Raw genomic sequence first — 22,301 nt, 5'->3', positions numbered from 1 at the left:
TCAATACCGTGGACCCAATATCACACGCGCCACAGCCGAGCCGGTGAAGCGTGCAGAGAACAACAGCCACGCCATCGAAGTCGAGGGGGAAACAACGGGCAGAGTACTGAGTAGATCGCAGCGAGTGAAAGGTTATCGGAGAAGGTGGACTGCCTTCAATCATCATTGATTGCTGCGGAGCTTTCTTCGACAAGTGTTGCAGATTCGATGCAGGGCCACTTCGAGAAAGGATCGTTTCAAGAATTATGTTAATTTTTTTGAGTTTTACTAATAAAACAATTATTGTTGTTCGAATCGCATTAATATCAAATATATCCTCATTGAGAATTTCAAACACGCATTCATTCTAACTTCCTTTTCATTCATGCATTGACCACGTTGACGATTTGCCAGCTCGAATCGATTTCCATCCGATCCGATGAAAACCGAGCCCGCGTGCACTTACAGTCGAGAAAGAAATGACCACTGCGACTATTTTCTCCCCTCTCATCAACCGGTTCTATGGTGTAATGGTTAGCACTTTGGACTCTGAATCCAACGATCCGAGTTCAAATCTCGGTAGAACCTGAGGATTAGCTTTTTTTATTTTTTTCCGTCTGTGGTTTTTTAGACATTTGTCACGTTCCACCGGGTAGTGCTTTCTTCTTTTGTCCCCGAAGAAATATGTTCTTCAATAACTTATTTTTATTAGGTCTTTTTCGGTACTTTTCTTAAAGCTAAGAGTAATTCTTGTGGATCTTGTGATTGCCTTGTTAGGATCGAGTTGATGTCGTATTTTGATGAATTTCATAGATTTTATAAAATACATTGTAGAAAAAGATGAAGTACTACTCGAATTTAATAAATAATCATTATACAGCAGTATATCGGCAATGTAGATCGAAAACCCATACAAAGAAACAAACTAGCGTACAAAAATATGCACGAAACAAACAACTTTGACGTTTCGGCCACTCTGACAGATTGCGCTACACCTCAGAGGGAGAGAAGGAAAGAAAAATGAAGTTGAGCATCCCCGCCCCCATTTTGGTTGTCAGTCAGTAATGTAAACAAACCGTTGCCAGAAGAGAAAATTTGTGCTGTCCCGGAACGTAAAACGGCCATTTCCGCGTTAAAAGTGGCCCCCGGTGGACCAAATCCGGCGTAATCTTGTTCGCCCCGATGGACCTGACAATCTACAGCGATGTGTGAGTTTCGAACGTGGCTTTGCACGTGGAAAGTCGGGCGTATTGTCGACGGTGTGATATTTTTTCCATTTTCTTTTTTTTCCTCCGACCAGACCAAATGAGACCCCCGGATCGTACTGTCGGTTTTGCTTCCGGGAGACGGAGCTGGTGCCGATATTTCACCCGACAACGGTGGAACCCGTCAATCGGCAACTGCTGGACATAATCGTCGAGTGTACCGACATCCAGCTGACGGCGGAGCGGGACTTTCCGTCGTCGGCGTGCCAGAACTGTCTGCAAGTGCTGCAGGAATTCTACCACTTCCGCCAGCGGACCAAAGAGTATGACCGGCTTATCCGGGCAAAAGCGATGGCACTTCGGATTGAGCCGGAAGTGCTGATTGTGAAGCAGGAACCGCTGGAAGATGACACGCTCGAGAGTGTCCGGCGGCAGTACCTGGCAGATCAGCAAGCGGAGCACGAGCGACAACAGAAGGAGGAGGAAACCCAAACCGAAGACGAGGTCGAGGACGAGGAACACGAAATCGGCAGCAGCAGCAGCACGCTGACGGCGGATGAATCCCGCGAGGAAGATTTCTTCCAGTTGCAGCTGCAGCAGCAGCAACAACAACTGCAGTTTCCCAGCCTTAGTGCCATTTTCAAGATGCGCACCACGTCAGGCTCGAGTGGTTCCAAGTCGACGACAACGGCGGCGGCAGGAACGCTGGCCAGTTCGCTGGAGGAAAACCGATGCATGGTTTGCGGCGAAAAGTTCTCGTCGCGAGAAGCCTGGATAAACCATCTTACGGTTTGTACCGGATTGTTTTCCCCCTTGACAGTCTTTTACATCTTTAATTTCAACAGGTTCATGCGGCCGAGCGGCCCTTTCAGTGTCACATTTGCCTTTCGCAATTCAAAACAAAGTACGTACAACAGAATCACATCAAAACGGTTCACCAAAACATCCGGAGCTATCAGTGCCAGGTGTGCACCGATCCGGTTCGCCAGTTCAAGAGCAAACGCACCCTGGAGGATCACCTGCGTTACCATACCGGGGAGCGTCCCTTTCTCTGCACGATTTGCAACGTTTCCTTCTCGTCCGGAAGCGTCCATCGGAACCACATGTACCGGGTCCACCGGGAGATGCGCAAAAAGGAAAAACGGTGCAATTACTGCGGGAAGGAGTTTGACCGGATTCTGGACCTTAAGAGGTTGGTGGATGGTAAAATTAAGTTTATCAAAATAGTCTTCAAATCGATTTTTCTTCCAATAGGCACCAGACGAGCTACTGCGAGAAGATCGTTGGCCGTGCCATGGCGGAACGGCTCTAGATGGGTCTAGAGAACCAGCTGGAAGTGACACGAGCACACAACCACACCCACAAACACCCACACCATTAAATGCTATATATTACTACAGATTTATATATTGTAGAACTAAACTAACCCCCACACGTATGATGAACAGAGTATAACTATAATTATAATTTTAACGAATAAAGCATTAGTCTTTGGTGTACCGAAACAGTTGAGTTGTCTTGAAGGATGGACTGTCTCGTATGGGCGTGTCCAGTTCACCATGATCACAGAATTAAGTTGAAGGGCTCGTAGGAGACCACCCAAAATTGCATTGTGGACTCGTTATCCCAAGTTGACATAGTTACTCTCTATCCGATTAACGTAGATTCCAAAATAACCATTTAGTTAAATTAGCGTAACTCGCATTCTCACAAAACCGTCGCCCGTGGTATTTACCCGAAGCAGAACAACATCGTGCCCAAGCAACTGGACCACAACGAAGATGAGCCATTTTTTTTTGGCTTCCACCTGCATCTGCTGTGGTTTGTGTGGATTAATAATGTCCATCCATCGGCTTTTACGGAACCTGTCCCAACAGCGGAGTGAGTACCAGAGCAATTGGCGCACCGTTTGGCTTGTGTTTCTTCGGCTTTACATTTGCCTATGGCGTGGGAACCTCCGCAGTTGTTGCACCTGCCCTTGGGGTGACAGTTCTGGCCCCGTGTCCCTAATTCAGACAATTCTTACACTGGGTCACTTTGGGTTGTTTGTTCCGGTAAGCCTCCCACCGGATGATAGTGCTTGCTGCAACGTTCATTACAGAAAGCTTCTTCAGATTGGTGAATCCCTTGGGGAAGACGACAGTGTACGGAGTTTCGTCCACGGTGAACTTTTCTTTCCGTTTGATGACATGCACTACCGGCTTCGGCGGAATCAACGACATTCCCCTGAAAGGCATTGCATTTTTCCTAGCTTGCTATGATGATGATATCTTGACGAACACCGCGTGATGCCACATGTCAGACAGTTCACTATTTTGGGGACTAGCGTTTGAGAGAAATGCAGTTTTAACATTTTTTTGAACTTTAAAATATGTTAATTATCTTGACATTTTTTTAGATTAATATCAAATCTTTACTCTGGAAATTAAAGTTGTGAGCTTATGTCAAAAAAATGCTTATGTGCGTTTTATACACAAATGGAAAGCACGAAAATATGTTATGTAAAATTGCGCTTGAAATTAAATTTGAATTTATTGTTCACGACGATAACGCTTATTTTTCTCATTTTTCTGAGTACAATGACCCTTTGTACGACCGCACAGTATTTAAAATGGACTAATTAAAGAAAAATAACTTCGCGACCCTTCTTGACAGAAAAGATCCGACTTGACAGCTCGTTCCAAGGGGACCATAGTTGATCTATCGAAAAAATGTTGTCTTGTACATTTTTTTTTGCATTCAAATGAAAAAAAAAGTGATCTGAATCGTGATTTAATCGTGTTTTTTTCTACCGTTAACAATAATACATAAAAATTCACATAGGGCTTTTGTACCTTTTTTTACTTACCGAAGCATCTGCAATCTTCTGTTGCTCGGAATCTCACGTGGAAGAGGGGTTGTTTTTGGAGAAGTAAAACTCACCCCCTCATTTTCCCTCCATCTCTTTCGCGCACACACCACCACCATACCCGTCCTGGTCGAGCACTTTAGGCGCCGTTTGGTAGGCAACCGTTTTCAAAACAAAAACACCGACCCGCACTTGATTGTCGTGATCATGAATGAAAATAGTGATTTTTTCTCACTTCATTGTTTGAAAATTATCGAAATTGTTGAAAATAGCTTGAATAACAATAAACTTGTAGGTTTTCTTTGATTAAACTAGACTAAAATGCTCCAACTTGTTAATTCTTCGTGTTTAGTAGCTCCAACGGACTTAACCAAGTTTTCCTTAAGTTTGAGGGTTTCTTTTATACAATGTTACTTAAATACATTCTGTACACTATGTTTAACCTATCTGAATTACTATTCAACGTTAATATTAGGCAAAACTTGTTAAATTTACACGTTTTTTGGAGCTAAATTTTGCACAATGTTCACTCGACCACCGAAACGAATAACTGCTCGACTTTTCTCGACAACTCGAATGTTACCAGGGGTGGATTCAGGAGGTGCCTGCAAAACAAACCAAAAATAGGCTGTCAAATGTCTGCTCGAATTAACAGCAAAACAGAACCGTGCGCTGCAAAGGATTTTTTTCTTCACAAAAATCGTGAAAAATAGGAAAGTTTTAACTGAAAAATGTCGTGGAACGTGTTAGTTAGGAGAAATCTTTTCATTTTCAACGTTCGCCATCGAAGTTTCGCCACCAAAAAGGCTGCAAATCCTGTCGCGCGGTAAGTCTCTTTGAACATGCAAAAAAATGTAAACAAACCGTTTGAAAAACCCTTCCACTTCCGGCAGTCCCAACCGGTGGCGCAGCGTGATCGGTCTGGAAGTGCACGCCCAAATCCAGTCCGAGTCGAAGCTTTTCTCCGGGGCGGAAGTTTCCTTCGGTGCTCCGATCAATGCGTGCGTCGCGCTCGTGGACGCCTCGATCCCTGGCACACTTCCGGTGCTGAACCGGCGATGTGTCGAGCTGGGCGTCCGGACGGCTCTGGCGCTGGGCTGTGAAGTCGCACCGGTGTCCGCGTTTGACCGGAAGCACTACTTTTACGCGGATTTACCGGCCGGCTACCAGATTACACAACAGCGGGCTCCGCTGGCCCGGGGAGGTCTGCTGACGTTTCCGGTGTTTGTGCCGGGCGTCACGAAGAAGCCGTACTACAAGTCGGCCCGGTTGCACCAGCTGCAGCTGGAGCAGGACAGTGGCAAGTCGCTGCACGACCCGGTGGAGAGAAAGTAATTTGAAGTCTAGTTAGAATTTCCGGATATACATTTATTTTCTCTTTGTACTGTTTTTAGGAGTTTGGTCGACCTCAATCGAGCAGGCGTTCCGTTGATGGAACTGGTGTTTGAGCCGGATTTGGAAACCGGTGAGGAAGCTGCTGCTCTGGTTAAAGAGCTGATCCTGATTCTGACCCGACTTGAGAGCTGTTCCTGCCGGATGGAAGGTAACGGATTAACGGACCCCGACCGCTGATGGGAAGCTTCCGGGCGCTTGGTGTGCATGGCGTCGGTGGTGTAATGGTCAGCATAGTTGCCTTCCAAGCAGTTGATCCGGGTTCGATTCCCGGCCGACGCAGGATTCTTTTTTGCTGCTGCATCAGACCACGGAGAGCGGGATTCTCTTTTGCTCATTTTAAAAGTTCACGGATTCTCTTGGCGGGATTCTCTTTTGCTCATTTAATAATACTCTCACGGAGGTGAGATTTTCAGTATTTGACATGCGCATAGGAAATAGGAACCTTTTCCGGAGTTGAAAAGCCCTGGAGAACTAGTCGACCCTTTTGACGCTCTTAATCGTAGGCGTCGGTGGTGTAATGGTCAGCATAGTTGCCTTCCAAGCAGTTGATCCGGGTTCGATTCCCGGCCGACGCAGGATCTTTTTTGGCTTGACTCAGTTGTGAGAAAAATAAACATTTTTTCTGGCTCTATTCGAAAGATTTCCATGAAAATTAAGTTTTCTAGCAGATGTACAATTTGTTGAAAACATGTTCAACTTGATGTTCTTCAACAAGTCGATGCCTCTGTGCTCTCTTATGCTAACTAGAAATCTCAGCAAGCTTAGTAATACAGGAGAGCACAGATACATCGAAGTTTTAATGACTAACAAAAACTGCTCGATTATGATGTAATCAACTCTAGTCTGAAGCTTCGGTTTTTGAAGTGCTTTGAAAACACATTTATGCATGTCTCAGTAGCCGTGATCGTCTAGTGGTTAGGACCCTACGTTGTGGCCGTAGTAACCCAGGTTCGAATCCTGGTCACGGCAGTGTGCAATAATAACACTGTCACGGTGAGACTAACTTTTTTTTGTCGTCTCTCATCTTCCTTTTTTTCGCATTATCCCCTGAAGAGGGCGCACTCCGCGTTGACGCCAACATTTCCGTACACCGGGAAAACACCCCGCTGGGGACGCGGACCGAGGTGAAGAACATCGGTTCGGTGCGGGCCGTGGCGCAGGCCATCGAGTACGAGATTGCGCGACAAATCGACGTGCTGGACGGGGGTGGACGGATATTCAACGAAACGCGTAACTGGGACGCCGTCGAGCGGAAAACCATCGCCATGCGCGACAAGGAGGTCGTGCAGGACTATCGGTTCATGCCGGAGCCGAATCTACCGCCGTTGCACGTGCACGTGGAGGGGGACTACAGCGAGGGTGACGATGTTGTGAGTGCTGTGAAGATTAGGACTGACCTGCCGGAACTACCGGAAGAAACGAGGAAGAGCATTGTGGAGACGCACCACCTGACACCGGAAATGGCCATCATTCTTGTGGTAAGTTCTGGTCAAACTTAGAAAAGAACCGACTCAAAACCAACATCCTTCCTTGCAGAATGACATCACCCTTCACGGCCACTTCCGGTCCATTCTGGACGAACCGGGGAAAACCCGTTCCCCAAAGGTGGTGGCCAACTTCCTCATCAACGAGCTGTTGACGATTCTCAACAAGAACAAGCTGGACCTGGAGGAGTGTCACATTCCGTCCAGCCATCTGGCAGAGATTGTCGACATGCTGGAGACGAACCGTATCAATCAATATCTGGCCCGGCTGATCCTGCAGGAGGCGTTGGAGCAGGGATCCTCCGGACAGAGCCCGTCCCAAATTGCCGCCGACCGGGACTGGCTGATGATTACGGACGAGGCCAAAATCGAACAACTCTGTCGGGACGTGATCCAGCGGAACCCAAAAGTGGTGGAGAAGTATCGCAGCGGAAAGGACAAGATGCTGTACGCGTTGGCTGGGGACATTGCCAAGCTGACCGAGCAGAAGGCGGACATGGCCAGGACGGTGGAATTGTTGAAACGGTTGTTGAAAAAATAGAATAAATAAATGTTATTTTTCATTAGTTTAAAAACGGAAGTTCAAGTAAATTTTTGTCAAATGTCCATCAATTTGTACGACCAAACACTCCCTACTTATTCAACTCACTCCGTAGCCGTGATCGTCTAGTGGTTAGGACCCTACGTTGTGGCCGTAGTAACCCAGGTTCGAATCCTGGTCACGGCAGTGTACAAAACACTGTCACGGATGGGGTGAAACGTTTTTTGCTACGAGGTGCTACCTCAAATCTATTTTTAGAAGAAAAGGGGCGTGTTTATAAAATTCGAGCAGTTGTTGCCAGATCTTCTTAAGCGATGACGATTAGTCTGCAAACAGCTAGAGACATCTGTAAACATAAAGCAAATACAAAAAAGAAAAACAAATTGCACTGAAAAATCAACTTTATTTTCCGTATCACAATTTTATTTTCCATTAAGAGGCAGGCTTCTGCTTGGCGTAGGCCAGATCGCTTCCGTCCGGAACGTTTGCCGACTTTGAGGCAGAAGCGGCAGCTGCAGCCGCAGCAATCTGCCTGGCAATCTGGGGCGATACCATTCCGATCGTACAGTTGACGGGCTCCGGCGGTATATCGGAAGGAACTGCCCCACCGGCGTTGGGGCTGGGTCGCACTGGGAACCTTTAAATGACACAAAAATGCATTACTTTGAAAAAAAAAAAAAAAAACTCAAAAATAAATAATTAGTGCATACGACTTACATGTTTTCGACGTGAAGTATTCGGATGAACTAAATTTTCTTCCGAAACCCTCCAAATATTCGGTTTTTATGTAGCACAAACAAACAAAGAACGAGTTTCATAGCTAACGAAAAACAATCTCCAGTTGAACAAACAGAAGTGCGGTGACGACTGGGAATATCCATCGTTAAGTTATTGATTTAAGCTGAATCAGTCTACTACATGCATACGAGCGGCCTAACCATTCATAATGATCTTACTGCTCTGGAACATTCTTTCAACGATTTGAGAAATTATTGTCAATTTGAAACGCAGTCTATTTGGATTTTGAAGCAATGAGTTGATTTTTTTTACAAGAATCTAAAATATTGACTCACAGCTCGTTCTTGAGTATTTTCGGGTTGGGCGGAATTTGAGTGATTTGGAAGAATACCAATATGTTTACTCGATTGCCTGGAGCCCATTAAATTTAATCATGGTTAGTCATCTGATTTTTTCTTAAACAGTTGCTTTTTGTAAAATATAAAGGCAAATATTTTAATATCGGTATAATATTGACTATGCTGTCAAAAAATAATTAAAACAAATACATACTATTAAATACTCTTATAATTTTCAATCATTGAAGTTTAAAACATTGGAGTTTGAAATTTCTCAAATTTAAAATTTCTGAATTTTGAAGCTTTGAATTTTGAACTTAGAATTTTTGATTTTTGTCTTGAATTATTATTTTTGGATTCAAGGTCCTTAAAACAATACAGCTTTTGATTTCGAAAATCATGATTAATTTATTCAATACTGTAGCAGGCCTTGACCTGCACAGCTGATGCAAGTCAGTTCAATCCCGACCACCAAGCAAGTTGGATGTAATAAACAGTTATTTCGCTACAACCTAACTGTCTTTTAGTAGCCTAGCAACGGCTCTAACAATTGGCGACGAGGAGAAAAAAAAATCTCGGAAAATTCTCGAAGCTCTCAAACCCTCAAGAAGTCATCAAGATGACCGATCCGGACTTGAAGAACGCGATTTTGCGGCGAAGGCTCGCCCACACTGGAGCACTTGCAAACGTTTTTGTCGGTGTACCCACGTTTACCGTGGGAGATCCTGATCGAAGAAGCTCGACCGATGCTGCTAGCCGACCAGGAAGAACCTGAAGCTCCCATCGAGATCGACATTCCTGTTCCGGACAGTCCCGCACCACCGGCCCTGCCTGGAACCGAAGATCCACTGGAAGGTGGATCTGGCACAAACCACTTTGTGCTGCCTGAAGAAGATGCCGTACCCGCCGACAAGCCCATAACGCCGCCGAAGCCGCCGACACCGATACTTCCTGTTGGTCCACGACGTCCCATTCGACCTTCCAGTATTCCACGGTGGCTGAATTTGTACGACATCTCTTAAGGGGGAGATGTAGCAGGCCTTGACCTGCACAGCTGATGCAAGTCAGTTCAATCCCGACCACCAAGCAAGTCGGATGTAATAAACAGTTATTTCGCTACAACCTAACTGTCTTTTAGTAGCCTAGCAACGGCTCTAACAAATACTTTTAATATTGTGATTATTTATTTCAATTCAATTGGGTCCTAAAGTGCGTGGCCGAATGGTTACGCTGTCCGCTTTGTAAGCGGATGATTCTGGGTTCGATTCCCATCTGCTCCAACCTTCCATCGTATGAGGAAGTAAAATGTCGGTCCCGGCCTTGGTTGTTAGGCCGTTAAGTCATTCCAGGTGTAGGAGTCGTCTCCATGCCATAAGTACAAACAACACACCAAACCAAGCCTACTCCGGTGGAATCGCTGGCGGCGGTTGAACTCGCAATCCGAAGGTCGTCAGTTCAAACACTGGGGTGGAAGGTTCCTTGGAGTAGAAAGAGGTTTGGGTGCTCTCCCCATTCAAGCCTTCGGACTCCTTGGTTCGAGCAGAAACTTGCAATAGAGACCACAAAAGACCCGGGGGTCGTTAATGTGGATTGTTTGATTTTTTTTTTGGGTCCTAAAATTAAGCTTAGATTGCTGATATTATTGTTTACAACGATAAAGCTTATTTTCTGAGTACAATGACCCTTTGTACGACCACAAAGAGTTTAAAATGGATTTTTAAATCAATTTTGAAAAATTAACCTCGCGGTCCTTCTTGACAGAAAAGCTCCTACTTGACAGCTCGTTCCAAGGGGACCATAGTTGATCCATCGAAAAAATGTTGTCTTGTAATTTTTTTTTGCATTAAAATGAAAAAAAGTGAAATGGTTTTTAATCGTGTTTTTTACCGTTGTACATAAAAAATGACATAGGGCTTTAGTAGCCAATTCAATTAGTGTTTATTAGAATTTAACAGTTCTGCTCCAGGATGTTACATTTGCAATTCAGAGATTTGGAGAACCTTTCAACTGAGATCAATTCATAAGCCTTTACAGGGAGGGTACATGTTTCTAAGTTTAGATTTTGCTAGCTGAGTGCTCTTGTGTGTGTGTGTGTGGTCCAATCCAATACCCGCTGGCCGGCAGCGAAATTATGGGAAAGTATAGTTTGTATCAGACTTGGGTTGAGCTGATACAGCTTATCTCAGTCCCGGGTATTAGGTGGTGACAGCCCTCGCGCTGCTTCCAATGACCCATTTCAGAATGGCAGAGATCCTAGCGGCCCAATTCCGAGGTCATTGGGCATTGTCTGGCCCCGCCTAAACATAGTACAAGAACCAGACGGGTCCTCGACCTATCTTTAAACTTCCAATCCCATCAGGCAAAACAGGGATCAGCGCGTATTTAATGATTGTTGAAAAGTAGGCAAAATGTGAAAATTTCAGTTTGGATAGATCTCACCAAGTTTCTGATTTCTGGTAGTCCTAAGCACACGGGAGTTGTCCCATATTTAGGCCGTTTGAGCGCTGCTTGATGACACTTCCGAAAATATTCCTTGGCAAACTGCTTTTATTTCTTTCGCACTATTTGATTTTTTAACTAGTTGAATACCACCCTTAGAACGAGCTAGCCCACATCACACTAATACTACTGCAAGAGCGAAGCCGCCGCGATGAACTGTCAAACCCTTGACCAAGCGGCGTAGAAAACAAAAATCGCGAAAAAACTGTCCAAATTCCCAAAATTGCAAGAAATCTTCACTTTCCACATGAAATCTACACATTGTATAATCTTTTCACTACTTTTCACGCGGTTTACTATAAAAACTACCGACTAAATAATTCAAATTCCGCGGACCGCACACCGCCAGCCTCTGCTCTCGATGGCAGGGCATTTTGCTAGCTGAGTGCTCTTTTAGGGAAAATAAATTATGAGAAAAAAAAACCAAGATCTATGTTTGGCTTAAAAACTAATATCACAGTTGTTGACGGAGGAGTGCTTCGATGAGCGGATTCGTTGACATCCCACAAGAAGGTTCATGATTAATTTAAATTTTGTGTTTTCTTTGTATTCTTAACGGTTAAAATTTTTGACATTTTTGTTGCGATTTTGAATTTTTTTAATTCAATAAGGCCGTTGCAAATATTTTTCAAAGTTTATGTCGCCCCCCCTTCAAAATTGGTCCGAAAAATCGGGGGGCAAATAAATATTTTTTCAAAAAAATATCAAAATTTTAATGGAAATAGAAGTCTAATCAACTGAGAACATGCTAAAATGCCTTTTTGCCTCGTAGTTTTTAAGTTTACAATGTTAATATCTTAAATTTTTGAAATTTTGAAAATTTTAACTGTTGAACTTTTGAGTTCATAATTTTCTAGATTACTCATGAAATTTCAGTTTTTTTGTTTGTTAAATAAATAAAAAAAATCAAACAAATAAGTGACAAGCCACCATTGCTACATTCAATAAAAAGAATGGAACCAAGAACTCATCCAACACGCCGTTCTAACATGATTCTAGCAGAGTTCTAACAGCATTCTAGCAGAAATGTTAACAATCCCCCCATTTTAGCTAGATTCGGTACAGATATTTCGTGACTGGGGTGCACGCATAACATGCGCTCCATGCGCTCGTAGATGTCTGCAAACCATTTGCAACCAAGTTTGCAACACTTTTGCGGAAAACTTGTCTCGATTGGCAACAATGCTCATCCTTGTAAACAACAACATCAAAACGATTCGGCATCAGCTGCGCCGTAAACAACGCAAAAAGTGATTAAATTTTTTTTTCTGAAGGTATTCAGAAATCGTAATAAAGTGATATTTTTCTACAAATGCCGAGCTAGAAATGAGGAGTTTGGAGTGTTTTTTGGTGTTGTTTCTCGTGCTTGTTCCGGCAAAGGCCCACGATCGCCCATTTGACGATGAATTTTCCCAGTCGCTGGTGGAAAAGGGGAAGAAACAGCTAAGTGTAAGGTCAAACTGGTTTTTTTATTTGTTAGTAGTAAAAAATATTTTCTTTTTAGGAGCTCGAGCAGAAGAGTCACCTCCCGCGGTACGGCGACTGTTGGCTGCAGGCGCTGGATCATTTGCGCGACGGTTGCCGCACCCTCACCGATTCGATCCAGGTCGATTTGGCGCTTCATCTCACCAACTGCTTCATGGAAATGTCCGGCCAGGACCGGTTGGACTGCGTGTCGGAGCGGACGGAAGCGCTGAAGCGGCTCTGCATGAGCGAAATGAGCGACCGGGCGTTTGCCGTGTACACGGAGTTCTTCACGCAAACCCAGAACATGTGTTTCTTCCTGCAGGCCCAACGGTGGCAGTCGGAAACCGACCGGACCATTGACCGGCTTAGCGTGAGCTCGCGGGAGGTTAGCGAGCGGATGCAGGTGGCGGGCGAGGTTCAGCGGGCGGTGCTGGAACATCAGAAGGAGGGGTTGCGGTTGCAGGGAGAAATGTTGGCGATGGGAACCGGGTTGGCCGCTACTCTGAATGGTTCCCAAGGAATGCTGGATAAGCTGACTGAGGATTTGCGGAATTCTACTGCGGAACATCAAACCGTGCTGGATGAGTTGTTTAGGGAGTTTTATCTGCTGCACGGCTGGATCGTTGGCCGTTACGCGTTCGTAGATCGGACCATCTTCTATCTTAGCTTTTTGTTGGCCATTATGGTCGCGACATCGACGAAACGGACCCAGCATTGTCGTACGATACTCCTGCTTAATTTGCTCGCAAGTCTTCTTGTCGAGTTGACCCTACTGAAGTTGTTTCCCTCGCTAGACGCCATTCAGCGAGATCAGCTGCTGTGGACCTTCCGGAAGCTCTTCCTAGCTACCGGCGTCCTTCTCTTCTTCTATCAGTCCTATCGCTACCAGGACGCCAACACCAAGCTGCTCAACGAAATCAAGGAGCAAAACCGCCAAATCATGGACAGCATCCTGCGCCTCAAACTGGCCGCCGCAGCGCAAAATGACCGCTCCAGCTTCTTCACCACGGCCACCAAAACGACGACGGCAGATTCCGAGGTCGGTTCGGAACGCACCCTGCGGAAGATTCCGCCCGCCCCCGACAGGACGCACGTGGTCGTGGTTGAGGAGGACGAACCGGACTACGACAAGGAGAACAGCTCGAACGAGCGACGCTCGGTGAGCCGTTCCGTGCGGTCCGAGTCGAGCGTATCGCGGACCTCGCGGTACAATTTACGCCGCAAGACGATTGGCGGACAGCGGCAGCAGCAACCGTAGTGAGAACCGGTTAGATTTTAAGTTTATTTATTTTACGCGCGCTAAAGCTTACGAACATCACAAAAACATTCCTGATTGACTAATCCAAAGAAGCTGTAACCAAATAAGTGAAATTTCAAAATCTGCGATTTATTTTTTAAGTTCCTTGACATTCGAATTAAATGACCTGAATAAACATTGTTAAGTAAAGTCTTTTATTAGTTTTCTTTAAAGAAAAACTTTCATGAATTTTCAAAAATAATGGAAACAAATTTATTTCATGTCAGTTAGGATAAATTAAATACACTTTTTGCTGATCAAAAATACTCAAAAAAGTAAAAAAAAAGGTCAAACGATCTACGCCTCAGTCCCCTCGGTCGCACTCTTCTTGGCCGGCGATTCGCCCGTCGTTGTCCCTCCGTGGACGTTACGGCGATGCGCGAGAAACGCCGACGAACCAACGATGACCTCGTTGCAGATTCCACACCGGAAGCAGCTGCCCGTGCTGTTGGTCGGACGATGTGTCCCTCGTGGCGCGCTTCCAAACAACTGCTTGCGCAGCTCCTTCGGCGATATCGACACGATCGAATCGCTCGTCTGCGTCATCTGGACCTTACAGGCCGTCCTCATGTGCACGTCGAGCGTCCGCATGCAGAGGAACATTTTCGGACAGTTGTGGCACTTGAGCGTCTTCTTTGGCTTCGCTTTCTTGGGCGGTGGCGTTGGCGTATTACTCGACGGCGCCACCTGCTGCTCAACATCCCCGGTGATCATTTCGGCCACCGCTTCCTCCCCGGTAGTCTTGTGTGCCTGAGCCAAATGGGTCAGAGCTGCTCCGTAACCGTAGAATACGGCACTGCACTGCCCGCACGAATAGTGCCGGGTTTTGCCCTTCTTCCTCCGAGGGCTGGGCGGAGTTTCCTCATCGCCGTGGATTTCCCGCTGGTGTCTTGCCAATGCTTGGCTGCAGCTGAACGTGTTTTCACACTCCATACAAACGTACCGGGCCGACCGCCTCGGTTTGGCATTCTCCACCGGAACCCAAACCGGCTCCGGCAGCACAGTCGGCTGAGTCTCCACCTCGGAATCCTCCTCATTCACCGGTTCCGGCTCGTCAATCACAAGTGCACCTTCCTCCGCGTCACTCCCGCCCTCATCGTCCAAAATCTCCACCTTGATCGATTCCACCGGGGCAAGCACTTCTCCCACCTTCCGGAGCTGTTTGATCACCTGGTCGCACTCGCCCGTCCGCTCCCGAAACGCCTGAAATGTGTCGAGCGCCGAAGCGCATAAACGGCACACGGCACAGGGAAAATCTTGTTCCGGCGCAAGCCACAGGCCGAGACAGTTTTGCATCTGAGTCAGCAGCAACTTGCTGGGATCGAACTTTTCAAGCACATTTTGCAGCGAGTGTTGGGAAAAACAAAGCCGGCAGTATTCCGTCGGGTTGCTGCTGGGACTGTGGGGAAGGAGTGGCGTAATTTAGTACGGAGAATGCAGATTGGGACGATTTCCTACTTACACTTGCATTTTCAGAGCCAGCAGATTTGCTTTTTGCTTCGAAAAGTCACGTAGAACTTTCCCCCTGACGGCAGCTGTTTGGATGCATTCAAAACAAACAAAACTGACTCGCGAGTTGAGTTTGACCCCAGAGTTTGACGTTTGAAAGCAGGCTGGGGTTGCCAAATCTGACATTTCTTTTCAGCTTCGAAATATCTGCATAAAAAATTTTGTCCACACCCTCATTCACCCTTAAGGCTAGTACGCTGATCGGAAGGAAAGGGGTCAAGAAACAGCTTTACGAACAGCAGAACAAAGGAGAGGGAGCGATTTCTTGGGGCTTTTCTTCACCCTCTCTGGCTTGCTTACTCTGCCGCTGTTGCCCATTTGAAATTTTTCTTGACCGATTCCTTCCGAAGTGCGTATACCGCTTTACCAAAAATCATGATTTTTGCCTTCCTCACCTCACTGAGGCAAGGCTATAAAATCACTCGAAAAATGAACTTCTTAAATACGACTCCTAGATATCGAGAAATTAAAAGTGCAACATGGAGTTAAACTTTCTGTCAAGCTGCTGTAAAGTTTTCCATGACACTTGCGAAAGTTTCACTCCATGTTACCGGCTCACATCTCTCTTTTTAATTTCTCGATACCTTCACGTATACCTATCGACTCAGAATCAAATTCTGAACAAATGTCTGTGGGGATGTGTGTAGACATGATTTTTTTCCACACGATTATCTCAGAACTGGCTGAACCGATTTTGGCCGGATCCGCCTTATTCTGTTTGGTTTGACCCTATTAAATTTTATTCTGTTTAATGAAGTACTTTTAAAGTTATGCCAAGAAAAAGTTTTTTTTTGTAGCTGCAAAAAAGGGTGATTTTTGCATAACCTCAAAGGCCGGATCTTTTTGCTTACGCGCGAGAGTCGCGCAGCATGCGTAGGGATTTTGGTTTGACCACGCGGGGGATTGGCAGCCACACCCCCTTGCATGCGTATCGCCCGGTTGCCACATTGCTTAAGCAGTGTCTGCGTCTCTTCTGGAAAAAATCTGTATCAATTATGTTGCTGCATCATTTTGTCTCGACAAAGATTTACACGAACTTTTTACTGAAATATATAACTCATGGGACTTTTCTCCTTTATTTTGGAGAGTTGGTAAAAAAAAGAATTGAAAATTGCTGTTCAAGTAAAACCAATAATTATGAAAAATAAATGAAAAAAAATAAAAAAAAAACTCTTAAACTAATTTGTAAATACAACCTAAAATACAACATGAATGCGAGGAAGGCACCAACCACCTTAAGGTGGATTAAGTAACGTTTTTGATATCAAATTCAAAAATGCTTTGATCTGCACGTCCTAAAAAAAACTCTTTACTGAAAAGCTAATAAGAATCGGAGGTGCGGTTTCTGTTTAATTAGGGCATCTCCAGCGCTGCACAGTGGGAAAATTCGGAGCAAAAAACGGACTTAATTGATGCCGGTCAATTAGAACTTTCAACCGAGACTTTTCTTATGTGAAAATTTCCGAGGAATAGATTGGTGATGGTGAGAACCCGCGGAAATCTGCGTAAGGCCCGTTTAAGGCCGATTTACCCTGTTTTTGGTATTTTTATTAGTTTTAAATATGTTGCTGAAATGTTCAATGTTTTGACATAACTTTTTCTTTTCTCTTCTCTACTCCATCATAATGAGTTTCAGGTACATTTTGCGGGTTCTCATCATCACTAATTGATTCCTCGGATTTTTACGTTAGACAGAGTTATGTCAAACCCAGTCAAGATGTTCTAGTAGGATTCTAGCAGAGTTCTCACAGAGCTGGATATTCTTACAGCATTCTAGCAAAAATGTTCCACCGTTCTAGCAGGATTCTGGCAGAACCAGCTCTGCCAGAATATTTCGTGACTGGGAAGGATTGAACATTTCAGCAAAATATGTAAAACAGATTAAAACAGCAAAAAAATAATGGATACATCGGAATTTTCCACGGGTTCTCACTATCACCAATCAATTCTTAGGAATTTTTCACTTAAAAAAAGGAATGTCAAAATATTGAACATTTTAGCAACATATTTAATACTAATAAAAACAAAAAAACAGGATAAATCGGCCTTAAACGGGCCTTACGCAAATTTCCGCGGGTTCTCACCATCCCAGTCACGACGTTCTAGCAGGATTCTAGCAGAGTTCTCACAGAGCTGGATATTCTTACAGCATTCTAGCAGAAATGTTCCATCGTTCTAGCAGGATTCTGGCAGAACCAGCTCTGCTAGAATATTTCGTGACTGGGATCACCTATCAATTCCTCGGAAATTTTCAGATAAGAGAAGTCTTGGTCAGGGATGGTATTTTCTCGTTTCCTCGCCGATGGCGAGGGCTTTCAAATATCGTCCCTCGCTCAAATCATCAAATTTTCGGCGTTCTCCCAAAACTGCATCAAGAGAGCGAAGCGAAAACGACGCCGATGAAATAGCGAGCAACGAACAAACCGATGCGTAAGACGGAAAAAAATCTCTCACACGGCCAGTCCCCTCGCTCAAAAAGCAAGAGAAAGAGCAATCGTGAAATTCTCTCGCCCGTAAGCGCTGTAGAAATGAGTTCATTTGTGTGCGTGAGCTCCAGTGTACGTATACAGCAATTTCGTGTGCGTGTCTCTCCGGTTGGAACGATAGTTCCATCGGAGCCAGCGATACGGTATTTCTCGTCGGTTCGTTGGGCTTTCGATATTCGCGATAGCAAGCCGACCATCACTCGGCTGCGAAAGAGAAGAGAAATTTTAAGAGACGAGGAACGCACCGAAATATGCATCAATGATAGTGCGATGGTGATGGTTTACCTACCCTGGTCTTGGTTGAAAGTTCTAATTGACCGGCATCAATTAAGGGGTTACATACATGTAGAAAATCTCAAAATTTCATATTACAGAAAATTTATTAAATCCACTTGAAATATGATTTTCAATCACTCCTGAAAGTTTCATGAAGATATTGCATGATTTAACTGAGTTAGAGACGATTTAAGCTCAGAATTTTGCCATGCGCAAGCCAACTGCCTAACTTTCTGAGCGTTTTTCTCTGAACACCAAGTTGATTTACGGGTGCCACGATATCTCGAGATGGGATGGACCAAATTGGCTGAAATTTGGGTGAAGACTTCCAAGACATGACCCGTGTGCATGACGAAGCCCGATTTTGAAATTTTGAATTTTCAAAAAATACAAAAATCAAAAACTGGCGATTCTTTGTATGAAAACCACAGAAATATTTTTATCTTTTTTTTCAAATAAACTTTTTGAAAATCGGGCTTCGTCATGCACACGGGAGCGGTTTAACGAGTCTTCACCAAAATTTTGAGCCGATTTGGTCGAAGCAATGTTGAGATATCGTGGCACCCGTTTTCTAAAACTCCTAACTTCAAATAGCTATATCTCGGCAATGATACAACCAAATGTCTTCAAATTTGTTTTGTTAATAGATGAAAATGTTTATTTCAATGCCCTGAAAACAGATTTTGAAAAAAGTTTAATTATGTGCTCAAACCGACCTCTGACATTTTTGCCGATTTACATGTATGTAACCCCTTAAGTCCGTTTTTTGCTCCGAATTTTTCCACTGTGCACCGCGCGTAGCAAAGCAGGTATCAAAATTGATCTCAAGTTCATCTGTAGAAGAAAAATATGTGTCGGTACCTGTCGGGCACTCATTTTCTGATACCCGACAAGTACCGGCAAGCCGGGGGCAAAGTTTTGAATGCGTGTTTCGGAGATTTTTGTATGTCTGCTCTTGTGTAAAATTTAAAAATTTTAAAATTAAAAAATTCAAAAATTCCAAAATTCAAAGTTCAAAAACTCAAAAATGCGTTTTAAAAGCTTATAATTTATTTTTGATTTTTTAGATTCTTTTTTATTTTTTTTTTCATTTAAAAAAACATTTTTTTTGTTTTTGATTTTTTATTATACTTTAGTTTTTTTTTTAAATTTTTTATTATTTTTTTAAATGTTTTTTTAATTTTTAAATTTTTTGTTTTAATTTTTTTTAATTAAAAAAGGTTTTTTTTTCATTTTTTTTATTTTCTTATATTTTTCTTCAATTTTTTTAAAATTATTTTTATTTTTCTAAAAATTGTTTTAATTTTTTTATTATTTTATTTTTTATATTTTTTTACATAAAAAAAACAAATCAAAAAAATGTTTTTTCCGTGCATTATTCCATTTCCCACAGTAGCAAACCAGCGGCATAGCGGGTAGCAAAGAGAAATCCCGAAGAACTGAGAGCAAATTTGCTACCGCGACAGGTACCGCAGTGGGGTTGACGTCGGGTGCAAATTTGATTTGCTTCGATGTTTGCTACCCGCGCTGGAGATGCACTTATTGAAACATAAAAGGCTCTCAGTTTTTAAATAAGATCATGAAAACGGAAGTATTTAATATTTATACTTTAGTCAACAAAAGAAAAGTCACGAAATAAAATCAAGCCGGAATCGCGCCCGCGTGGTCCATCACGAGGGGCTGCCGGCGTGCGGCCAGCTTGGTCATCACCATAATCTCGCCAATATCTTCCCCGTCCTCGTCGTAGATCAGCACTTCCCACGGCGTTTGATTGTCGAGCACGTGGATCTTCACGCCGCGGTCCAGCACCGCCCGGCGAAACTGATCGGTCGCTTCCGGGTGGTTCTGCTTGAGCGGTTTGATGTTTGCGACCCGGCAATGGACCGCCTGGAACGGCAGATAGTCGAACCGGTCGTCCCAGTAGCGCAGCTGATCGATCTTCAACGTGTCCCGATTGCCGTAGTCGACGTAAAATACGGAGATGCGGTCGAGGGAGAAGAACTCAACCACTTCCGCCCGGTACCAGCGGCCATCGACGGCGTACTTTGCAAAGACCAGCTCGCAAAAGTGCGGCTCGTGGTTCAGCAGCTTAAAGTCACGCGTGTACTCCGGATCGTTGAGCTTGCTCTGCATATCAATCAACGAATCGCTCAGCTTTTGCAGACAAATGTGCGCGTAGAATTCATTCACGTTGACCACAAACGTCGGGATGAGGACCATTTCCGATCCTACACGTGGCTGTTCCATTTCGGCGCGGATTTTGATCTTGTGCGGCACTTTATCCCGGGTCCAACCATCCTCAAGCTTGGCCACATGTTCCAGCCGGCAGCCAGATCCCTTGAAGCAGCCTTCGATGGCCGGATCGTAGAACGGACAGATTCGCCGATCGTCCTGCGGAACGTAACCCAACACGGCCTTCATCACGTTGGTCGTATTCAGCGGCTCCTCGTTAAGTTCCTCGACCTGGTCCGGGCTCAGCGTGTCCATCGAGATCTTGTAACTCGGTTCCGGCATCGCTGCCTCTTTCTGGACAATCTGCTTGGTATCGCCCGGTGGACCCAGCCGGACGATCAATCGCGATCGACCAACTTGCACCACCTGGAACCACTTGGTCTCGTACAGGCTGGCACCCAGAAAGGCTCGCTTATCACCGGCCTTGAACGCACTATTCTCGAAGCCCTCCAAGCGACACGGAACGGCAAACGGCGCCAATCGGGCGTAAAAGGGTGGCACTTCATACAGCTCCATGGACGTGTCCAGCGGAACAATCTCGCCCGTGTCCAGCAGCTGAATAAAGCACGGCTCACCTTCACCGTCCACCTTATTTCGAATGGCCCTCATGATGGTTCCCTCGAACCGCACCCCGAAAACCACCGTCGCCGATTCCGGAACGACGTCCAGGCGTTCGTCCAGATTCTGCAGCGTTTTGAGCACCTCCGCCAGCTGCAATCCCTTGGCGGTCTGATCAATCATGTAGAACTCGTCATCCGAGGTGGACGAGCAAACGCACGTGATGTGACCGGTTCCGGTTTGGCCGAGGTCGTCTGAAATCAATTGAATTTTGAAAATAGTTTCCCAAAATCATTCTTTTTCCCTTACATCGTTCCAACGGCACCTCCGGCGCTTCAAACACCGGCGAAGATTTCTCCATCTCCCCAACGCCCTCCTGCCGTGAGTCGTTCGCAGTCGGGAGCGTCGCGTCCAGAAGGGGATTCCTATCCTCCTCCTCCTCCTCTTCACCGTCAGCGCCGTTTCGGCCAACCGTCGGTCGAATATCTGCTAGGATTGCCTCCCAGGTGGCCACGATCTGGTGCACCGAGTTGATCATCCGGACAATCACCGGAAGGGGAAGGTTGGATTTGTTGAGCTGGAGGTGGAGAAAATGTTAAAAGGTTTTGCTCCCCCATGTTGCTTAATCGCTTACCTCCGCGGACATGGCCGCGAGCAGGGCTTCCGCCCGGGCAATCAGGTCATTGAGGAAGATTTTGCCGCTGCTGTCCATTTTTTTATATTTCGGCCGGAAAGGAAGAAACGTTTCGCGTTTGTTTTGTTTGTGGGCCTTCTTGAAATACACTGAAAACAGAATTTAGTCAAAATGTCTACACTCAAAATCAGAACTATCCCTCAAAAGGATACTTTCTACCCTTTTATCCTCAAAAAAGGATACTCAAAAAAAAATCAGGCAAAATCAGTACAAATTCGGGTAAAGGAGGTATTAGACTACGGCAAACAAACAAACAAACTCGCACATTTTGACAGTTTGTTCGCCCAAAATTTGTCTGCAGAAACGTCAGCTTGCATACATTTTGTCTCGTTGTCAAACGCGTAAAAAAGTGCGAGTTTGTTGGTGTGTTTGCCATAGTGTAATAGCTCGGAAGATCGGAAGGAACGCAAAACTCCATAACTCCGGTCAAGAAACGGCCATGGAAAGGGTCACGAATTGATTTTTCTCAAGTGGTACGCAGCTGAAAGGGAACAGAAATCGGAAAGTGGCGTTTGACGTTATTTTTGTAAAAAAAATTATAGGTTAGTGTATTGTGTTAGTTAGTGTTAGTGTGTTAGTGTAATGTGGTGTATTTATTAAGCTTTTTTGAAAAAAAGAAATTAGAAACCTTATAATTCAAAAATACAAATATTCAAAAATTAGAAACAAATCAAATGTCTAATCTAATCTAATCGAACACAAGCGCAGCCAGTCCGAAGAAAGCATCCTGGAAGAACTTTTGGTTAGATTACGTC

The 22,301-nt window shown here is 44.7% G+C and overlaps 5 protein-coding genes and 5 non-coding genes across 10 annotated transcripts; 8 read left to right on the top strand and 2 right to left on the bottom strand.

Moving 5' to 3' along the window:
- Window positions 1-495: 495 nt before the first annotated feature.
- On the top strand, window positions 496-567 carry Trnaq-cug. The gene has a single exon. It is a non-coding gene; the product is annotated as a tRNA-Gln (tRNA).
- A 401-nt stretch (window positions 568-968) lies between these two features.
- On the top strand, window positions 969-2,689 carry LOC6032700 (zinc finger protein 616). The gene is made up of 4 exons (XM_038249250.1): window positions 969-1,187; window positions 1,280-1,973; window positions 2,030-2,376; window positions 2,439-2,689. The coding sequence occupies exons 1-4, from the start codon at window positions 1,162-1,164 to the stop codon at window positions 2,494-2,496; spliced, it is 1,125 nt and encodes a 374-aa protein (XP_038105178.1). The 5' UTR covers window positions 969-1,161; the 3' UTR covers window positions 2,497-2,689.
- Window positions 2,690-4,680: 1,991 nt separating this feature from the next.
- On the top strand, window positions 4,681-7,643 carry LOC6032701 (glutamyl-tRNA(Gln) amidotransferase subunit B, mitochondrial). Its single transcript, XM_001843205.2, has 5 exons — window positions 4,681-4,858; window positions 4,926-5,363; window positions 5,427-5,575; window positions 6,481-6,905; window positions 6,964-7,643. The coding sequence occupies exons 1-5, from the start codon at window positions 4,764-4,766 to the stop codon at window positions 7,450-7,452; spliced, it is 1,596 nt and encodes a 531-aa protein (XP_001843257.2). The 5' UTR covers window positions 4,681-4,763; the 3' UTR covers window positions 7,453-7,643.
- On the top strand, window positions 5,635-5,706 carry Trnag-ucc. Its single transcript has one exon. It is a non-coding gene; the product is annotated as a tRNA-Gly (tRNA).
- Trnag-ucc lies at window positions 5,931-6,002 on the top strand. The gene has a single exon. It is a non-coding gene; the product is annotated as a tRNA-Gly (tRNA).
- Window positions 6,325-6,396, top strand: Trnah-gug. The gene has a single exon. It is a non-coding gene; the product is annotated as a tRNA-His (tRNA).
- On the top strand, window positions 7,567-7,638 carry Trnah-gug. Its single transcript has one exon. It is a non-coding gene; the product is annotated as a tRNA-His (tRNA).
- Window positions 7,644-12,232: 4,589 nt separating the features above from the next.
- Window positions 12,233-13,941, top strand: LOC6032706. Its single transcript, XM_001843206.2, has 2 exons — window positions 12,233-12,476; window positions 12,532-13,941. Exons 1-2 carry the CDS (start codon window positions 12,354-12,356, stop codon window positions 13,750-13,752), a joined length of 1,344 nt encoding a protein of 447 aa, XP_001843258.2. The 5' UTR covers window positions 12,233-12,353; the 3' UTR covers window positions 13,753-13,941.
- On the bottom strand, window positions 13,930-15,371 carry LOC6032707 (zinc finger protein 628). The gene is made up of 2 exons (XM_001843207.2): window positions 15,254-15,371; window positions 13,930-15,190 (listed from the first exon to the last, which is right to left on the bottom strand). The coding sequence occupies exons 1-2, from the start codon at window positions 15,259-15,261 to the stop codon at window positions 14,089-14,091; spliced, it is 1,110 nt and encodes a 369-aa protein (XP_001843259.2). The 5' UTR covers window positions 15,262-15,371; the 3' UTR covers window positions 13,930-14,088.
- Window positions 15,372-19,657: 4,286 nt separating this feature from the next.
- On the bottom strand, window positions 19,658-21,645 carry LOC6032708. Its single transcript, XM_001843208.2, has 3 exons — window positions 21,487-21,645; window positions 21,162-21,429; window positions 19,658-21,106 (listed from the first exon to the last, which is right to left on the bottom strand). Exons 1-3 carry the CDS (start codon window positions 21,562-21,564, stop codon window positions 19,704-19,706), a joined length of 1,749 nt encoding a protein of 582 aa, XP_001843260.2. The 5' UTR covers window positions 21,565-21,645; the 3' UTR covers window positions 19,658-19,703.
- Between the last annotated feature and the right edge of the window lie 656 nt (window positions 21,646-22,301).

The sequence above is a fragment of the Culex quinquefasciatus genome, chromosome 1 (assembly GCF_015732765.1).
Source record: "Culex quinquefasciatus strain JHB chromosome 1, VPISU_Cqui_1.0_pri_paternal, whole genome shotgun sequence".
Taxonomy (NCBI): Eukaryota; Metazoa; Arthropoda; class Insecta; order Diptera; family Culicidae; genus Culex; species Culex quinquefasciatus.
This window is presented reverse-complemented; position numbering and strand designations above follow the sequence as displayed.